At 46.4% G+C, this 20,982-nt stretch overlaps 1 protein-coding gene across 1 annotated transcript in view; it reads left to right on the top strand.

The window, feature by feature from the left end:
* LOC128640316 (alpha-2-macroglobulin-like protein 1) overlaps nucleotides 1–20,982 on the top strand; it is a gene marked incomplete in the record, with an annotated part of 543,542 nt that overhangs the window by 87,784 nt on the left and 434,776 nt on the right. The window contains 2 exon segments of the mRNA XM_053692806.1: nucleotides 19,762–19,814; nucleotides 20,094–20,114. Coding sequence (XP_053548781.1) covers nucleotides 19,762–19,814; nucleotides 20,094–20,114 — 74 coding nt within the window.

Here is a 20,982-nt window from a genome sequence, read left to right as displayed (position 1 = left end):
TATAGGGGGTACACAGCAGTCAGTGAGTCAGTATAGGGGGTACACAGCAGTCAGTGAGTCAGTATAGGGGGTACACAGCAGTCAGTGAGTAAGTATAGGGGGTACACAGCAGTCAATGAGTCAGTATAGGGGGTACAGAGCAGCCAGTGAGTTAGTATAGGGGGTACACAGCAGTCAGTGAGTCAGTATAGGGGGTACACATCAGTCAGTGAGTAGGTATTGGGGTACACAGTGGTCAGTGAGTCAGTATAGAGGGTAAACAGCAGTCAGTGAGTCAGTATAGAGGGTACACAGCAGTCAGTGAGTCAGTATAGGGGTTACACAGCTGTCAGTGAGTCAGTATAGGGGGTACACAGCTGTCAGTGTGTCAGTATAGAAGGTACACAGCTGTCAGTGTGTCAGTATAGAAGGTACACAGCAGTCAGTGTGTCAGTATAGATGGTACACAGCTGTCAGTGAGTCAGTATAGAGGGTACACAGCAGTCAGTGAGTCAGTATATGGGGTACAGAGCAGTCAGTGTGTCAGTATAGGGGGTACACAGCAGTCAGTGTGTCAGTATAGGGGTACACAGCAGTCAGTGTGTCAGTATAGGGGGTACACAGCAGTCAGTGAGTCAGTATAGGGGTTACACAGCTGTCAGTGAGTCAGTATAGGGGGTACACAGCTGTCAGTGTGTCAGTATAGGGTGTACACAGCTGTCAGTATAGAGGGTACACAGCAGTCAGTGAGTCAGTATATGGGGTACAGAGCAGTCAGTGTGTCAGTATAGGGGGTACACAGCAGTCAGTGTTTCAATATAGGGGGTACAGAGCAATCAGTGTGTCAGTATAGGGCTACACATCAGTCAGCGAATCAGTATAGGGGGTACACAGCAGTCAGTGTGTCAGTATAGGGGGTACACAGCTGTCAGTGTGTCAGTATAGAGGGTACACAGCTGTCAGTGTGTCAGTATAGAGTTACACAGCAGTCAGTGTGTCAGTATAGATGGTACACAGCTGTCAGTGAGTCAGTATAGAGGGTACACAGCAGTCAGTGAGTCAGTATATGGGGTACAGAGCAGTCAGTGTGTCAGTATAGGGAGTACACAGCAGTCTGTGTTTCAATATAGGGGGTACAGAACAGTCAGTGTGTCAGTATAGGGGTACACATCAGTCAGTCTGTCAGTATAGGGGGTACACAGCTGTCAGTGAGTCAATATAGGGGTTACACAGCTGTCAGTGAGTCAGTATAGGGGGTACACAGCTGTCAGTGTGTCAGTATAAGGGGTACACAGCTGTCAGTGAGTCAGTATAGAGGGTACAGAGCAGTCAGTGTGTCAGTATAGGGGGGTACACAGCAGTCAGTGACTCAGTATAGGGGTTACACAGCAGTCAGTGTGTCAGTATAGGGGGTACAGAGCAGTCAGTGAGTTAGTATAGAGGGTACACAGCAGTCAGTGTGTCAGTATAGGGGGTACACAGCTGTCAGTGTGTCAGTATACAGGGTACACAGCAGTCAGTGAGTCAGTATTTGCGGTACAGAGCAGACAGTGTGTCAGTATTGGGGGTGCACAGCAATCAGTGAGTCAGTATAAGGGGTACACAGCAGTCAGTGAGTCAGTATATGTGGTACACAGCAGACAGTGTGTCAGTATTGGGGGTACAGAGCAGTCAGTGAGTCAGTATAGGGGGTACACAGCAGTCAGTGAGTAAGTATAAGGGTTACACAGCAGTCAGTGAGTAAGTATAAGGGTTACACAGCAGTCAGTGAGTAAGTATAGGGGATACACAGCAGTAAGTGAGTCAGTATATGGGGTACACAGCAGTCAGTGTGTCAGTATAGGGGGTACAGAGCAGTCAGTGAGTCAGTATAGGGGGTACACAGCAGTCATTGAGTCAGTATATGCGGTACAGAGCAGACAGTGTGTTAGTATAGGGGGTACACAGCAGTCAGTGAGTCAGCATAGGGGTACACAGCAGTCATTGAGTCAGTATATGCGGTACAGAGCAGACAGTAAGTCAGTGTAGGGGGTACACAGTAGTCAGTGAGTCAGTATATGCGGTACAGAGCAGACAGTGAGTTAGTGTAGGGGGTACAGAGCAGTCAGTGAGTTAGTATAGGGGGTACACAGCAGCCAGTGAGTCAGTATATGCGGTACAAAGCAGACAGTGAGTTAGTGTAGGGGGTACAGAGCAGTCAGTGTTTTAGTATAGGGGGTACACAGCAGTCAGTGAGTCAGTATAAGGGGTACACAGCAGTCAGTGTGTCAGTATAGGGGGTACAGAGCAGTCAGTGTGTCAGTATAGGGGGGTACACAGCTGTCAGTGTGTCAGTATAGGGGGTACAGAGCAGTCAGTGAGTTAGTATAGAGGGTACACAGCAGTCAGTGTGTCAGTATAGGGGGTACAGAGCAGTCAGTGTGTCAGTATAGGGGGTACACAGCTGTCAGTGTGTCAGTATAGGGGGTACAGAGCAGTCAGTGAGTTAGTATAGAGGGTACACAGCAGTCAGTGTGTCAGTATAGGGGGTACACAGCTGTCAGTGTGTCAGTATACAGGGTACACAGCAGTCAGTGAGTAAGTATTTGCGGTACAGAGCAGACAGTGTGTCAGTATTGGGGGTGCACAGCAATCAGTGAGTCAGTATAAGGGGTACACAGCAGTCAGTGAGTCAGTATATGCGGTACACAGCAGACAGTGTGTCAGTATTGGGGGTACAGAGCAGTCAGTGAGTCAGTATAGGGGGTACACAGCAGTCAGTGAGTAAGTATAAGGGTTACACAGCAGTCAGTGAGTAAGTATAAGGGTTACACAGCAGTCAGTGAGTAAGTATAGGGGATACACAGCAGTAAGTGAGTCAGTATATGGGATACACAGCAGTCAGTGTGTCAGTATAGGGGGTACAGAGCAGTCAGTGAGTCAGTATAGGGGGTACACAGCAGTCATTGAGTCAGTATATGCGGTACAGAGCAGACAGTATGTTAGTATAGGGGGTACACAGCAGTCAGTGAGTCAGCATAGGGGTACACAGCAGTCATTGAGTCAGTATATGCGGTACAGAGCAGACAGTGAGTCAGTGTAGGGGGTACACAGCAGTCAGTGAGTCAGTATATGCGGTACAGAGCAGACAGTGAGTTAGTGTAGGGGGTACACAGCAGCCAGTGAGTCAGTATAATGGGTACAAAGCAGTCAGTGTGTCAGTATAGGGGGTACACAGCAGTCAGTGAGTAGGTATACGGGATACACAGTAGTTAGTGTGTCAGTATAGGGGGTACAAAGCAGTCAGTGAGTAAGTATAGAGGGTACACAGCAGTCAGTGAGTAAGTATACGGGATACACAGTAGTTAGTGTGTCAGTATAGGGGTTACACAGCAGTCAGTGAGTCAGTATAGAGGGTACACATCAGTCAGTATAGGGGGTACACAGCAGTCAGTGAGTCAGTATAGAGGGTACACAGCAGTCAGTGAGTAAGTATAGGGTATACACAGCAGTCAGTGAGTCAGTATAGGGAGTACACAGCAGTCAGTGAGTCAGTATATGGGGTACACAGCAGTCAGTGAGTATCAATTGGGGTACACAGCTTTCAGTGAGTCAGTATTGGGGGTACACAGCAGTCAGTGTGTTAGTATTGGGGGTACACAGTAGTCAGTGTGTCAGTATAGGGGGTACACCGCTGTCAGTGTGTCAGTATATGGGGTCCCAGCTGTCAGTGAGTCAGTATAGAGGGTACACAGCAGTCAGTCTGTTAGTATAGGGGGTACACAGCTGTCAGTGAGTCAGTATAGGGGGTACACAGCAGTCAGTGTGTCAGTATAGGGGGTACACAGCAGTCAGTGTAGCAGTATAGGAGGTACAGAGCTGTCAGTGAGTAAGTATAGGGAGTACACAGCAGTCAGTGAGTAAGTATAGGGGATACACAGTAGTCAGTGTGTCAGTATAGGGGGTACACAGCAGTCAGTGAGTCAGTATAGGGGATACACAGCAGTCAGTGAGTCAGTATAGGGGATACACAGCTGTCAGTGAGTAAGTATAGGGGGTACACAGCAGTCAGTGTGTCAGTATAGGGGGTACACAGCAGTCAGTGAGTCAGTATAGGGGGTACACAGCAGTCAGTGGGTCAGTATAGAGGGTACACAGCAGTCAGTGTGTCAGTATAGGGGGTACACAGCAGACAGTGAGTCAGTATAGGGGATACACAGCTGTCAGTGAGTAAGTATAGAGGGTACACAGCAGTCAGTGAGTAAGTATAGGGGGTACACAGCTGTCAGTATAGAGGGTACACAGCAGTCAGTGAGTAAGTATATGGGGTACACAGCAGTCAGTGAGTAAGTATAGGGGGTACACAGTAGTCAGTGTGTCAGTATAGGGGGTACATAGCAGTCAGTGTGTCAGTATAGAGGGGAAACAGCTGTCAGTGTGTCAGTATAGGGGGTACAGAACAGTCAGTGTGTTAGTATTTTTGTACACAGCTGTCAGTGAGTCAGTATAGGGGGGTACACAGCTGTCAGTGAGTCAGTATAGGGGGTACACAGCTGTCAGTGAGACAGTATAGGGAGTTCACAGCTGTCAGTGAGACAGTATAGGGAGTACACACCTGTCAGTGAGTCAATATAGGTAGTACAGAGCAGTCAGTGTGTTAGTATTATTGTAGACAGCAGTCAATGAGTCAGTATAGAGGATACACAGCAGTCAGTGTATCAGTATATGGGGTACACAGATGTCAGTGAGTCAGTTTTGGGGTTACACTGCTTTTAGTGTCTCAGTATAGGGGCTAAGGAATTACTGTATTCCCTCTTGGTATTGGGTTACACAGCAGTCAGTGTGTCAGTATTGGGGTACACAGTAGTCAGTGAGTAGGTATTGGGGTACACAGTGGTCAGTGAGTCAGTGTTGGGGGGTGTTATGTAAACCAATACACATTTGGTATTTGATAGCAAGTGTCTCCTGGGGTGTATACAGTGGTCATTGAGTCAGTATTGGGGGTACACAGTAGTCAGTGAGTAGGTATTGGGGTACACAGTGGTCAGTGAGTCAGTATAGAGGGTACACAGCTGTCAGTGAGTCAGTATAGGGGGTACACAGCAGTCAGTGAGTCAGTATAGGGGATACACAGCAGTCAGTGTGTAAGTATAGGAGGTACACAGCAGTCAGTGTGTCAGTATAGAGGGTACACAGCAGTCAGTGTGTCAGTATAGGGGGTACACAGCAGTCAGTGTGTCAGTATAGGGGGTACCCAGCAGAAAGTGTGTCAGTATAGGGGGTACACAGCAGTCAGTGTGTCAGTATATGGGGTACACAGCAGTCAGTGAGTAGCAATTGGGGTACACAGCTTTCAGTGAGTCAGTATTGGGGTACACAGCAGTCAGTGAGTAGCAATTTGGGTACACAGCTTTCAGTGAGTCAGTATTGGGGTACACAGCAGTCAGTGTGTCAGTATTTGGGGTACACAGTAGTCAGTGAGTAGGTATTGGGGTACACAGTGGTCAGTGAGTAGGTATTTTTGGTACACAGTGGTCAGTGAGTCAGTATAGAGGGTACACAGCAGTCAGTGTGTCAGTATATGGGGTACACAGCAGTCAGTGAGTCAGTATAGAGGGTACACAGTGGTCAGTGAGTCAGTATAGAGGGTACACAGCAGTCAGTGAGTCAGTATAGAGGGTACACAGCAGTCAGTGTGTCAGTATATGGGGTACACAGCAGTCAGTGAGTCAGTATAGAGGGTACACAGCAGTCAGTGAGTCAGTATACGGGATACACAGTAGTTAGTGTGTCAGTATAGGGGGTACACAGCAGTCAGTGAGTCAGTATAGAGGGTACACAGCAGTCAGTGAGTCAGTATAGAGGGTACACAGCAGTCAGTGAGTAAGTATAGGGGGTACACAGCAGTCAGTGTGTCAGTATAGGGAGTACACAGCAGTCAGTGAGTCAGTATATGGGGTACACAGCAGTCAGTGAGTATCAATTGGGGTACACAGCTTTTAGTGAGTCAGTATTGGGGGTACACAGCAGTCAGTTTGTTAGTATTGGGGGTACACAGTAGTCAGTGTGTCAGTATAGGGGGTACACCGCTGTCAGTGTGTCAGTATATGGGGTCACAGCTGTCAGTGAGTCAGTATAGAGGGTACACAGCAGTCAGTCTGTTAGTATAGGGGGTACACAGCTGTCAGTGAGTCAGTATAGGGGGTACACAGCAGTCAGTGTGTCAGTATAGGGGGTACACAGCAGTCAGTGTAGCAGTATAGGGGGTACAGAGCTGTCAGTGAGTAAGTATAGGGAGTACACAGCAGTCAGTGAGTAAGTATAGGGGATACACAGTAGTCAGTGTGTCAGTATAGGGGGTACACAGCAGTCAGTGAGTCAGTATAGGGGATACACAGCTGTCAGTGAGTAAGTATAGGGGGTACACAGCAGTTAGTGTGTCAGTATAGGGGGTACACAGCAGTCAGTGGGTCAGTATAGAGGGTACACAGCAGTCAGTGTGTCAGTATAGGGGTACACAGCAGACAGTGAGTCAGTATAGGGGATACACAGCTGTCAGTGAGTAAGTATAGGGGGTACACAGCAGTCAGTGAGTAAGTATATGGGGTACACAGCAGTCAGTGAGTAAGTATAGGGGGTACACAGTAGTCAGTGTGTCAGTATAGGGGGTACATAGCAGTCAGTGTGTCAGTATAGAGGGGACACAGCTGTCAGTGTGTCAGTATAGGGGGTACAGAGCAGTCAGTTTGTCAGTATTGTTGTACACAGCTGTCAGTGAGTCAGTATAGGGGGGTACACAGCTGTCAGTGAGTCAGTATAGGGGGTACACAGCTGTCAGTGAGACAGTATAGGGAGTTCACAGCTGTCAGTGAGACAGTATAGGGAGTACACAGCTGTCAGTGAGTCAATATAGGTAGTACAGAGCAGTCAGTGTGTTAGTATTATTGTAGACAGCAGTCAATGAGTCAGTATAGAGGATACACAGCAGTCAGTGTATCAGTATATGGGGTACACAGATGTCAGTGAGTCAGTTTTGGGGTTACACTGCTTTTAGTGTCTCAGTATAGGGGCTAAGGAATTACTGTATTCCCTCTTGGTATTGGGTTACACAGCAGTCAGTGTGCCAGAATTGGGGTACACAGTGGTCAGTGAGTAGGTATTGGGGTACACAGTGGTCAGTGAGTCAGTGTTGGGGGGTGTTATGTAAACCAATACACATTTGGTATTTGATAGCAAGTGTCTCCTGGGGTGTATACAGTGGTCATTGAGTCAGTATTGGGGGTACACAGTAGTCAGTGAGTAGGTTTTGGGGTACACAGTGGTCAGTGAGTCAGTATAGAGGGTACACAGCTGTCAGTGAGTCAGTATAGGGGGTACACAGCAGTCAGTGTGTCAGTATAGAGGGTACACAGCAGTCAGTGTGTCAGTATAGGGGGTACACAGCAGTCAGTGTGTCAGTATAGGGGGTACACAGCAGTCAGTGTGTCAGTATATGGGGTACACAGCAGTCAGTGAGTAGCAATTGGGGTACACAGCTTTCAGTGAGTCAGTATTGGGGTACACAGCAGTCAGTGAGTAGCAATTGGGGTACACAGCTTTCAGTGAGTCAGTATTGGGGTACACAGCAGTCAGTGTGTCAGTATTTGGGGTACACAGTGGTCAGTGAGTAGGTATTTTTGGTACACAGTGGTCAGTGAGTCAGTATAGAGGGTACACAGCAGTCAGTGAGTCAGTATATGGGGTACACAGCAGTCAGTGAGTCAGTATATGGGGTACACAGCAGTCAGTGAGTCAGTATAGGGGTACACAGCAGTCAGTGGGTCAGTATAGTGGGTACACAGCTGTCAGTGAGTCAGTATAGGGGGTACACAGCAGTCAGTGTGTCAGTATAGGGGGTACACAGCAATCAGTGTGTCAGTATAGGGGGTACGTAGCTGTCAGTGAGTCAGTATAGGGGGTACACAGCAGTCAGTGTGTCAGTATAGGGGGTACACAGCAGTCAGTGTGTCAGTATAGGGTGTACACAGCAGTCAGTGTGTTAGTAGAGGGGGTACACAGAAGTCAGTGAGTCAGTATAGGGGGTACACAGTAGTCAGTGTGTCAGTATAGGGTGTACACAGCAGTCACTGAGTCAGTATAGGGGATACACAGCTGTCAGTGAGTAAGTATAGGGGGTACACAGCAGTTAGTGTGTCAGTATAGGGGATACACAGCAGTCAGTGAGTCAGTCTAGGGGGTACACAGCAGTCAGTGGGTCAGTATAGAGGGTACACAGCAGTCAGTGTGTCAGTATAGGGGGTACACAGCAGACAGTGAGTCAGTATAGGGGATACACAGCTGTCAGTGAGTAAGTATAGGGGGTACACAGCAGTCAGTGAGTAAGTATATGGGGTACACAGCAGTCAGTGAGTAAGTATAGGGGGTACACAGTAGTTAGTGTGTCAGTATAGGGGGTACATAGCAGTCAGTGTGTCAGTATAGAGGGGACACAGCTGTCAGTGTGTCAGTATAGGGGGTACAGAGCAGTCAGTGAGTCAGTATTGTTGTACACAGCTGTCAGTGAGTCAGTATAGGGGGGTACACAGCTGTCAGTGAGTTAGTATAGGGGGTACACAGCTGTCAGTGAGACAGTATAGGGAGTTCACAGCTGTCAGTGAGACAGTATAGGGAGTACACAGCTGTCAGTGAGTCAATATAGGTAGTACAGAGCAGTCAGTGTGTTAGTATTATTGTAGACAGCAGTCAATGAGTCAGTATAGAGGATACACAGCAGTCAGTGTATCAGTATATGGGGTACACAGATGTCAGTGAGTCAGTTTTGGGGTTACACTGCTTTTAGTGTCTCAGTATAGGGGCTAAGGAATTACTGTATTCCCTCTTGGTATTGGGTTACACAGCAATCAGTGTGTCAGTATTGGGGTATACAGTGGTCAGTGAGTAGGTATTGGGGTACACAGTGGTCAGTGAGTCAGTGTTGGGGGGTGTTATATAAACCAATACACATTTGGTATTTGATAGCAAGTGTCTCCTGGGGTGTATACAGTGGTCATTGAGTCAGTATTGGGGGTACACAGTATTCAGTGAGTAGGTATTGGGGTACACAGTGGTCAGTGAGTCAGTATAGAGGGTACACAGCTGTCAGTGAGTCAGTATAGGGGGTACACAGCAGTCAGTGAGTCAGTATAGGGGATACACAGCAGTCAGTGTGTAAGTATAGGAGGTACACAGCAGTCAGTGTGTCAGTATAGGAGGTACACAGCAGTCAGTGTGTCAGTATAGAGGGTACACAGCAGTCAGTGTGTCAGTATATGGGGTACACAGCAGTCAGTGTGTCAGTATAGGGGGTACACAGCAGTCAGTGTGTCAGTATATGGGGTACACAGCAGTCAGTGTGTCAGTATAGGGAATAAACAGCAGTCAGTGTGTCAGTATATGGGGTACACAGCAGTCAGTGAGTAGCAATTGGGGTACACAGCTTTCAGTGAGTCAGTATTGGGGTACACAGCAGTCAGTGAGTAGCAATTGGGGTACACAGCTTTCAGTGAGTCAGTATTGGGGTACACAGCAGTCAGTGTGTCAGTATTTGGGGTACACAGTAGTCAGTGAGTAGGTATTGGGGTACACAGTAGTCAGTGAGTAGGTATTTTTGGTACACAGTGGTCAGTGAGTCAGTATAGAGGGTACACAGCAGTCAGTGAGTCAGTATAGAGGGTACACAGCAGTCAGTGTGTCAGTATATGGGGTATACAGCAGTCAGTGAGTCAGTATAGAGGGTACACAGCAGTCAGTGAGTCAGTATATGGGGTACACAGCAGTCAGTGAGTCAGTATATGGGGTACACAGAAGTCAGTGAGTCAGTATAGGGGTACACAGCAGTCAGTGGGTCAGTATAGTGGGTACACAGCTGTCAGTGAGTCAGTATAGGGGGTACACAGCAGTCAGTGTGTCAGTATAGGGGGTACACAGCAATCAGTGTGTCAGTATAGGGGGTACGTAGCTGTCAGTGAGTCAGTATAGGGGGTACACAGCAGTCAGTGTGTCAGTATAGGGTGTACACAGCAGTCAGTGTGTTAGTAGAGGGGGTACACAGAAGTCAGTGAGTCAGTATAAGGGGGTACACAGTAGTCAGTGTGTCAGTATAGGGTGTACACAGCAGTCAATGTGTTAGTATAGGGGGTACTCATCAGTCAGTGAGTCAGTATAGAGGTACACAGCAGTCAGTGAGTCAGCGTAGGGGGTACACAGAAGTCAGTGAGTCAGTATAGGGGGGTACACAGCAGTCAATGAGTCAGTATAGGGGGTACACAGAAGTCAGTGAGTCAGTATAGGGGGGTACACAGCTGTCAGTGAGTTAGTATAGGGGGTACACAGCTGTCAGTGAGACAGTATAGGGAGTTCACAGCTGTCAGTGAGACAGTATAGGGAGTACACAGCTGTCAGTGAGTCAGTATAGGGGGTACACAGCTGTCAGTGAGACAGTATAGGGAGTACACAGCTGTCAGTGAGTCAGTATAGGGAGTACAGAGCAGTCAGGGATTCAGTATAGGGTGTATACAGTAGTCAGTGTATTAGTATAGGGGTTACACAGCAGTCAGTGTGTCAGTATAGGGGGTACAGAGCAGTCAGTGTGTTAGTATTGTTGTACACAGCTGTCAGTTAGTCAGTATAGGGGGTACACAGCTGTCAGTGAGTAAGTATAGGGGGTACACAGCTGTCAGTGAGACAGTATAGGGGGTACACAGCTGTCAGTGAGTAAGTATAGGGGGTACACAGCTGTCAGTGAGACAGTATAGGGAGTACACAGCTGTCAGTGAGTCAGTATAGGGAGTACAGAGCAGTCAGTGTGTTAGTAGAGGGGGTACACAGCTGTCAGTGAGACAGTATAGGGAGTACAGAGCAGTCAGTGTGTTAGTATTATTGTAGACAGCAGTCAATGAGTCAGTATAGAGGATACACAGCAGTCAGTGTATCAGTATATGGGGTACACAGATGTCAGTGAGTCAGTATTGGGGGTACACTGCTTTTAGTGTCTCAGTATAGGGGCTAAGGAATTACTGTATTCCCTCTTGGTATTGGGTTACACAGCAGTAAGTGTGTCAGTATTGGGGTACACAGTAGTCAGTGAGTAGATATTGGGGTACACAGTGGTCAGTGTTGGGGGGTGTTGCGTAAACCAATACACATTTGGTATTTGATAGCAAGTGCCCCCTGGGGTGTATACTATAGCTAGTGCTTAAGTAAGGAAATACTGTGTTCCCTCTTTGTGTTGGGTTACACAGCAGTCAGTGTGTCAGTATAGAGGGTACACAGCTGTCAGTGTGTCAGTACAGAAGGTATACAGCAGTCAGTGTGTCAGTATATGGGGTACATAGCTGTCAGTGTGTCAGTATAGGGGATACACAGCAGTCATTGTGTCAGTATTGGGGGTACACAGTAGTGAGTGAGTAGTTATTGGGGTACACAGTGGTCAGTGTACGGGTACACAGCAGTCAGTTTGTCATTATAGGGGGTACACAGCAGTCAGTGTATTAGTATTGTTGTACACAGCTGTCAGTAAGTCAGTTAAGGGAGTACACAGTCATTGTGTCAGTATAGGGGGTACACAGCTGTCAGTGAGTCAGTATTGGGGGACAGACCTGTTAGTTAGTATTGGGGTACACATTAGTCAGTGAGTTAGTATCGGGGGTACACAGATTTCAGGGTGTCTTTAATGGGGGTACACAGCAGTCAGTGTGTCAGTATAGGGGGGGGGCACAGCTGCCAGTCAGTATTGGGGCACACATTAGACATTAGTCAGTGAGTCAGTATTGGGGTACACATATTTCAGTGTGTCTTTATTGGGGGTACACAGCAGTCAGTGTGTCAGTATAGAGGATACACAGCAGTCAGTGTGTCAGTATAGGGGGTATACATCAGAGTCAGTATAGGGGGTACACAGCAGTCAGTAGAGGGAGTACACAGCAGTCAGTGAGTCAGTATTGGGAGTACACAGCTTTTAGTGTCAGTATAGGGGGTATACAAATGTCAGTGAATCAGTATTGGGGTACACAGTGGTTAGTGTGTCAGTATAGGGGGTACAAAGCAGTCAGTGTGTCAGTATAGGGGTTACACAGCAGTCAGTGTGTTAGTATAGAGGGTACAAAGCAGTCAGTGAGTTAATATAGGGGGTACACAGCAGCCATTGTGTCCGTATAGGGGGTACACATCTGTCAGTGTGTCAGTATAGGGGTTACACAGCTCTCAGTGTGTTAGCATTGTTGTACACAGCTGTCAGTGGGTCAGTATAGAGGATACACAGCACTCAGTGTGTCAGTATAGGGGTTACACAGCTGTCAGTGTGTTAGTATCGTTGTACACAGCTGTCAGGGGTTCAGTATTGGGCGTTTACAGCAGTCAGTGTGTCATTATAGGGGGTACACAGCTGTCAGTGTGTCAGTATTGGGGTATACAGCTGTCAGTGGGTCAGTTTTGGGGGTACACATATTTTAGTGTCAGTATAGGGGGTACACAAATGTCAGTGAATCAGTATTGGCGTACACAGTGGTTAGTGTGTCAGTATAGGCGGTACAAAGCAGTCAGTGTGTGAGTATAGGGGGTACACAGCTGTCAGTGTGTCAGTATAGGAGGTACACAGCAGTCAGTGTGTCAGTATAGAGGGTACACAGCAGTCAGTGTGTCAGTATAGGGGGTACACAGCTGTCAGTGTGCCAGTATAGGGGCTACACAGCAGTCAGTGTGTTAGTATTGTTGTACACAGCTGTCAGTGTGACAGTATAGAGGATACACAGCAGTCAGTGTGTCATTATAGGGGGTACTCAGCTGTCAGTGAGATAGTATATGGGGTACAAAGCAGTCAGTGTGTCAGTACCGCGGTACACAGCTGTCAGTCGGTTAGTATTGGGGGTAAACAGCATTTAGTGTCTCAGTATTGGGGGTGCACAAATCTCAGTGAATCAGTATTGGGGGTACACAGCTGTGAGTGAGTCAGTATTGGGGGTACACAGCTTTCAGTGAATCAGTATTGGGGTACACAAATGTCAGTGAATCAGTATTGGGGGTACACATTTGTGAGTAAGTCATTATTGAGGGTACAGTGAATCAGTATTCGGGTACACAGTAGTCAGTGTGTCAGTATAGTGGGTACACAGCTTTTAGTGTGTCCGTATAGGGAGTACACAAATTTCAGTGGGTTAGTATTGTTGTACACAGCTGTTAGTGAGTCAGTATAGAGGGTACACAGCAGTCATTGTGTCAGTATAGGGGGCACACGGCAGTCAGTGAGTCAGTATTGGGGGTACACAGCTTTCAATGTGTCAGTATTGGGGGTACACTGCAGTCAGTCAGTGTGTAAGTATTGAAGTACACAGCAGTCATTGTGTCAGTATTGGGGGTACACTGCAGTCAGTGTGTCAGTATTGAAGTACACAGCAGTCATTGTGTCAGTATTGGGGTAAACAGCAATCAGTGAGTCAATATTGGATGGACACAGCTTTCAGTGTGTCAGTATTGGGGGTACACAGCAGTCAATGTGTTAGTATTGGGGTACACAGTAATCAGTCAGTAAATATACAGCTGTCTGTGAGTCAGTATTGGGGTACACAGCTGTCAATGTCTCAGTATAGGGGTACGCATCTTTCAATGAGTCAGTATTGGGGACACAGCTTTCATTGTCTCAGTATAGGGGTACACAGCTGTCAATTAGTATTGGGGTTACACAGCTGTCAGTGTGTCTGTATTATGGTACACAGCTTTCAGTGAGTTAGTATAGGGGATGCAGAGCTGTCAGTGTGTCAGTATATGGGGTACATAGCTGTCAGTGAGTCAGTATTGGGGGTACAAAGCTGTCAGTGTGTCAGTATTGGGGGTACACAGTCACTGTGTCAGTATATGGGGTACACAGCTGCCAGTGAGTCAGTATTGGGGGTACAAAGCTGTCAGTGTGTCAGTATTGAGGGTACACAGTCACTGTGTCAGTATATGGGGTACACAGCTGCCAGTGAGTCAGTATTGGGGTACAGAGCAGTCAGTGTGTTAGTATATAGGATAAATTGGCGGGTATACAGCTGTCAGTGTGTCAGTATTGGGGGTTCACAGCTGTTAGTGAGTCAATATTGGGGTACACAGCTTTCAGGGAGTCAGTATATGGGGTACACAGCTGTCAGTGAGTAAGTATAGGGGTACACAGCTTTCAGTAAGTCAGTATTGGGGGTACACAGCTGTCAGTGATTCAGAATTGAAGTACACAGCTGTCAGGGAGTCAGTATTGGGGTATACATCAGTGTGTCAGTATATGGGGTACACAGCTGTCAGTGGGTCAGTATAGAGGTAAACAGCTTTCAGTACGTTTGTATTAGGGGTATACAGCTATCAGTGAGTCAGTATTGGGGTACACAGCTGTCAGTATTGGGGGTACACAGCTGTCAGGAAGTCAGTATATGGGTACACAGCTTTCATTAAATCAGTATTGGGGGTACACAGCTGTCAGTGAGTCAATATTGGAGTACACATCTTTCAGAGAGTCAGTATTGGGCTACAAAGTCAGTAAGTCAGTATTGGGGTTACACAGCTGTCAGTGAATCAGTATTGGGTGTACACAGCTGTCAGTGAGTCAGGATTGGAGGCACACAGCTGTCAGTAAGTCAGTATTGGGGGTACACAGCTGTCAGTATTGGAGGTACATAGCTTTCAGTGAGTCAGTGTTGTGGTACACAGCTGTCAGTGTGTCAATATTCAGGGTACACAGCAGTCAGTGTGTTAGTATTAGGGTAAACAGCATTCAGTGAGTCAGAATTGGGGGTACACAGCTTTCAGTGAGTCAGTATAAGGGGACCAGAGCGTTCAGTATGTCAGCATTGAGGGTAAACAGCTTTCAGTGAGTCAGTATTGGGGTAAACATCAATCAGTGTGCCAGTATATGGGGTATACAACTGTCAGTGAGTCAATATGGGGGGTACATAGCTGTCAATGAATCAGTATTGGGGGTACACATCTGTCAGTGAGTCAGTATTGGGGGCATGCAGCTGTCAGTAAGTCAGTATTGGGGGCACGCAGCTGTCAGTAAGTCAGTATTGGGGGGTACATAGCTTTCAGTGAATCGGTATTGGGGTACACAGCTGTCAGTGTGTCAGTATTGGGGTACACAGCTTTCAGGGAGTCAGTAAATGGGGTACACAGTCAGTAAGTCAGCATGGGGGGTACACATCAGTTAGTGTGTCAGTATATGAGATACACAGCTGTCAGTGACTCAGTATAGGGGTACACAACTGTCAGTGAGTCAGTATTGGGTGTACATAGCTGTCAGTGTGTCAGTATTGGGGGTACACATCTGTCAGTTAGTCAGTATAGGGGTAAACAGCTTTCAGTAAGTCTGTATTGGGGTACACACCTGTTAGTGAGTAAGTATTGGGGGTACACAGCTGTCAGTTTTGTGGGTAAATAGCTTTCAGTGAGTCAGTATTGGGCTACACATCAGTCAGTGTGTCAGTATATGAGGTACACAGCTGTCAATGAGTCAGTATAGGGGTACTCAGCTGTCAGTGAGTCAGTATAGGGGGTACAGAGCAGTCAGTGTGTTAATATAGAGGATACATTGGGGTACACATCTGTCAGTGTGTTAGTATTGGGGTACATAGCTGTCAGTGTGTCAGTATTGGGGATACATATCTTTCAGTGAGTCAGTATTGGAGGTATACAGCTGTCAGTGTGTCAATATTGGGGTATGCACCTTTCAGGCAGTCTGTATATGGGGTAGACAGCTGTCAGTGAGTAAGTATAGGGGTACACAGCTTTCAGTATGTAAGTATTGGGGGTACACAGCTATCAGTGAGTCCATATTAGGGATACACAGCTGTCAGTTATTCAGTATTGGGGGTACACAGCTGTCAGTATATGTGGTACACAGCTTTCAGGGAGTCAGTATTGGGGTACACATCAGTCAATGTGTCAGTATAGGGGTAAACAGCTTTCAGTAAGTCAGTATTGGGGATACACAGCTATCAGTGAGTCTGTATTGGAGGTACATAGCTGTCAGTTATTCAGTATTGGGGGTACACCCTTGTCAGTATTGGGGTACACAGCTTTCAGTGTGTCAGTATTGGAGTACACAGCTGTCAGTAAGTCAGTATAGGGGTACACAGCTTTCAGTAAGTCTGTATTGTGGGTACACAGCTGTCAGTGAGTCAATATTGGGGTACATAGCTGTCAGAGAGTCAGTATTGGGGTACAGATCAGTCAGTAAGTCAATATTGGAGTTACACAGCTGTCAGTAAGTCAATATTGGGGTGCACAGCTTTCAGTGAGTCATTATTGGGCTACACATCTGTCAGTATTGGGGTACACAGCTGTCAGTGAGTCAGTATTGGGGGTACACAGCTTTCAGTGAGTCAGTATTGGGGTACACATCAGTCATTGTGTCAGAATATGGGGTACACAGCTGTCAGTGATTCCATATTGGGGTAAACAACTGTCAGTGTGTCAGTATTAGGGTACACAGTTTTCAGTGTGTTAGTATTGGGGGCACACCGCTTTCAGTGAGTCAGAATAGGGGGTACAGAGCGTTAGTGTGTCAGTACTGGGGGACCAGAACTTTCAGAGTGTCAGCATTGGGGGTATACAGCTGGCAGTGAATCAGTATTGGGGGTACACAGCTATCAGTGAATCAGTATTGGGGGTACACAGCTGTCAGTGTGCCAGTATTGGGGTGCACAGTTTTCAGGGAGTCAGTAAATGGGGTAAACAGCTGTCAGTGAGTCAGTATTGGGGTACACATCAGTCAGTGTGTCAGTAGATGGGGTACACAGCTGTCAGTGAGTCAGTATAGGTGTATACAACTGTCAGTGAGTCAGTATTGGGGTACACATCAGTCAGTGTGTCAGTAGATGGGGTACACAGCTGTCAGTGAGTCAGTATAGGGGTACACAGATTTCAGTTTGTCAATATTGGGGTACAATGCAATCATTGTGTCAGTTTTGGGGTAAACTGCTGTAAGTGGGTCAGTATTGGGGGTATACAAATGTCAGTGTGTCAGTATTGAGGTACACAGCTGTGACTGAGTTAGTATTGGGGGTACACATAAGTCAGTGTGTCAGAATATTGGGTGCACAGCTGTTAGTGAGTCAGTTTTGGGGTACACAGCTTTCATTGAGTCAGTATTGGGGTACACAGTCAGTGTTTCAGTATATGGGGTACACAGCTGTCAGTGAGTCAGTATAGGAGTACACAGCTGTCAGTAAATCAGTATTGGGGTACACAGCTGTCAGTGAGTCAGTATAGGGATAAACAGCTTTCAGTAAGTCAGTATTGGGGATCACAGCTGTCAGTTTGGGGGTACACAGCTGTCAGTGTGCCAGTATTGGGGTACACAGCTGTTGTTGTGTCAGTATTGGGGTACACAGCTTTCAGGTAATATGTAAATGGGGTAAACAGCCACCAGTAAATCAGTATAGGGGTACACAGCTGTCAGTGAGTCAGTATTGGGGTACACAGTTTTCAGGGAGTCAGTATTGGGGTACAAATCAGTCAGTGTATCAGTAGATGGGGTACACAGCGGTCAGTGAGTCAGTATAGGGGTACACAGCTGTCAGTGAGTCAGTATTGGGGTACACAGCTGTCCATGAGCCAGTATTGGGGTACACAGCTTTCAGGGAGTCAGTATTGGGGTACAATGCAGACATTGTGTCAGTTTTGGGTTACACAGCTGTAAGTGGGTCAGTATTGAGGTACATAGCTGTGAGTCAGTATTGGGGGTACACATCAATCAGTGTGTCAGTATATGGGGTACACAGCTGTCAGTGAGTTAGTATTGGGGTATACAGCTTTCAGTGAGTCAGTATTGGGGTACACAGTCAGTGTTTCAGTATATGGGGTACACGGCTGTCAGTGAGTCAGTATAGGGATAAACAGCTTTCACTAAGTCAGTATTGGGATACACAGCTGCCAGTTTGGGAGGTACACAGCTGTCAGTGAGTCAGTATTTGGGGTACACAGCTGTTACTTTGTTAGTATTGGGGTACACAGCTGTCAGTGTGTCAGTATTGGGGGTACACAGCTGTCAGTGAGTTAATATAGGGGTGCACAGCTTTCAGTAAGTCAGTATTGGGGTACACAGATGTCAGTGAGTAAGTATTTGGGGTATACAGCTGTCAGTATGGGGGGTACATAGCTTTCAGTTTGTCAGTATTGTGGTACACAGCTGTCAGTGAGCCAGTATTGGGGGTACACAGCTGTCAGTGTGTCACTATTGGGGTACACAGATGTCAGTGTGTCAGTATTGGGGATACACAGCTGTCAATATGTCAGTATTGGGGATACACAGCTGTCAATGTGTCAGTATTGGGGTACACAGCTGTCAGTGAGTCAGAATTGGGGGTACACAGTTGTCAGTGTGTCAGTATTGGGGTATACAGCTGTCAGTAAGTCAGTATTGGGGATACACAGCTGTCAGTGAGCCAGTGTTGGGGGTACACAACTGTCAATGTGTCAGTATTGGGGTACACAGGTGTCAGTAAGTCAGTATTGGGGTATACAGCTGTCAGTGTGTCACTATTGGGGTATACAGCCGTCAGTGTGTCAGTATTGGGGTATACAGCTGTCAGTAAGTCAGTATTGGGGTATACAGCTGTCAGTGTGTCACTATTGGGGTATACAGCCGTCAGTGTGTCAGTATTGGGGTATACAGCTGTCAGTAAGTCAGTATTGGGGTATACAGCTGTCAGTGTGTCACTATTGGGGTATACAGCTGTCATTAAGTCAGTATTGGGGTATACAGCTGTCAGTGTGTCAGTATTGGGGTATACAGCTGTCAATGTGTCACTATTGGGGTATACAGCTGTCACTGTGTCAGTATTGGGGTATACAGCTGTCAGTGTGTCAGTATTGGGGTATACAGCTGTCAGTGTGTCACTATTGGGGTATACAGCTGTCAGTGTGTCAGTATTGGGGTATACAGCTGTCAGTGTGTCACTATTGGGGTATACAGCTGTCAGTAAGTCAGTATTGGGGTATACAGCTGTCAGTGTGTCACTATTGGGGTATACAGCTGTCAGTGTGTCAGTATTGGGGTAGACAGCTGTCAGTGTGTCAGTATTGGGGTATACAGCTGTCAGTAAGTCAGTATTGGGGTATACAGCTGTCAGTGTGTCAGTATTGGGGTATACAGCTGTCAGTGTGTCAGTATTGGGGTAGACAGCTGTCAGTGTGTCAGTATTGGGGTAGACAGCTGTCAGTGTGTCAGTATTGGGGTATACAGCTGTCAGTGTGTCAGTATTGGGGTATACAGCTGTCAGTGTGTCACTATTGGGGTATACAGCTGTCAGTAAGTCAGTATTGGGGTATACAGCTGTCAGTGTGTCACTATTGGGGTATACAGCTGTCAGTGTGTCAGTATTGGGGTAGACAGCTGTCAGTGTGTCAGTATTGGGGTATACAGCTGTCAGTAAGTCAGTATTGGGGTATACAGCTGTCAGTGTGTCAGTATTGGGGTATACAGCTGTCAGTGTGTCACTATTGGGGTATACAGCTGTCAGTAAGTCAGTATTGGGGTATACAGCTGTCAGTGTGTCAGTATTGGGGTACACGGCTGTCAGTGAGTCAGTATTGGGGTATACAGCTGTCAGTGTGTCACTATTGGGGTATACAGCTGTCAGTGTGTCAGTATTGGGGTATACAGCTGTCAGTGTGTCAGTATCACTGGGTACCACACAGTTCAGTGTATGAGGTTAGGGTATAGTCACCACTGCATGCCGTTTCGTGGTGCCAAACAAAACATGGCAGTGCCAACACAGACTAGTTCTGTTTTTCTTGCAGTAAGATCCCGGATTGTGACCTTTAACAGGGAGTTCCTGGCTGTGAATGACAATGTGAGTTATTATCTCTCTGTCATGTATCCCTCACTCCCATTCTGTCTATTGTGTCCCCTTGTCCTCTCGATTCTGCTTTATTCTTTCACCTCCTGTCACACTGATGGCCTCACCCTGTTTCATCTTCAATAATGACTCTAGGGGGTACACGTTGGTGCTCTGCCCCCATTCATTAACTGTCCCGTACTAGTGAATCTGTGGCCCATGACAACCATTTTATTCTCTGTAAATTTATTTTATATTCTAAAATTTACACAATTAATTTCTTTCTTTTTCAAGATTCCACTAGTCGAGCTACAGGTAAGAACATACGTATTACATTTGACTTGTCCTCCCTGATGTGTATGCATGTATGTGAGATATGTGTGTGTAAGAGGTGTGTCTGTATATGTGTGAGGTGTGTGTGTATATATATATGTGTGAGGTGTGTGTATTTAAATGTGTGAGATGTGTGTGTGTATATATATATATGTGGGAGGTGTGTGTATTTAAATGTGTGAGATGTGTGTGTGTATATATATATATGTGTGAGGTGTGTGTATTTGTGTGTGTGAGGTGTGTGTATGTAAATGTGTGAGATGTGTGTGTGTATATATATATATGTGTGAGGTGTGTGTATTTGTGTGTGTGAGGTGTGTGTATGTAAATGTGTGAGATGTGTGTGTGTATATATATATATATATATGTGTGAGGTGTGTGTATTTGTATGTGAGAGGTGTGTGTATGTAAATGTGTGAGATGTGTGTGTGTGTATATATATATATGTGTGTGAGGTGTGTGTATTTGTGGGAGGTGTGTGTATGTAAATGTGTGAGATGTGTGTGTGTATATATATATATGTGTGAGGTGTGTGTATTTGTGTGTGTGAGGTGTGTGTATGTAAATGTGTGAGATGTGTATATATATATATGTGTGAGGTGTGTGTATTTGTATGTGAGAGGTGTGTGTATTTAAATGTGTGAGATGTGTGTATTTGTTGTGAGAGGTGTGTGTATGTAAATGTGTGAGATGTGTGTGTATATATATATATATATATATATATATATATATATATGTGTGTGTGAGGTGTGTGTATTTGTGTGTGTGAATGTATATGTGTGAGGTGTGTATGTGTGTGTATATATATATATATATATATATATATGTAACGGGGTTTGGCCTAGGCCCA

Source organism: Bombina bombina, chromosome 9 (assembly GCF_027579735.1).
Source record: "Bombina bombina isolate aBomBom1 chromosome 9, aBomBom1.pri, whole genome shotgun sequence".
Classification (NCBI taxonomy): Eukaryota; Metazoa; Chordata; class Amphibia; order Anura; family Bombinatoridae; genus Bombina; species Bombina bombina.
The sequence above is the reverse complement of the archived record's forward strand: the minus strand, read 5'-3'. Positions and strand labels throughout refer to the sequence as shown.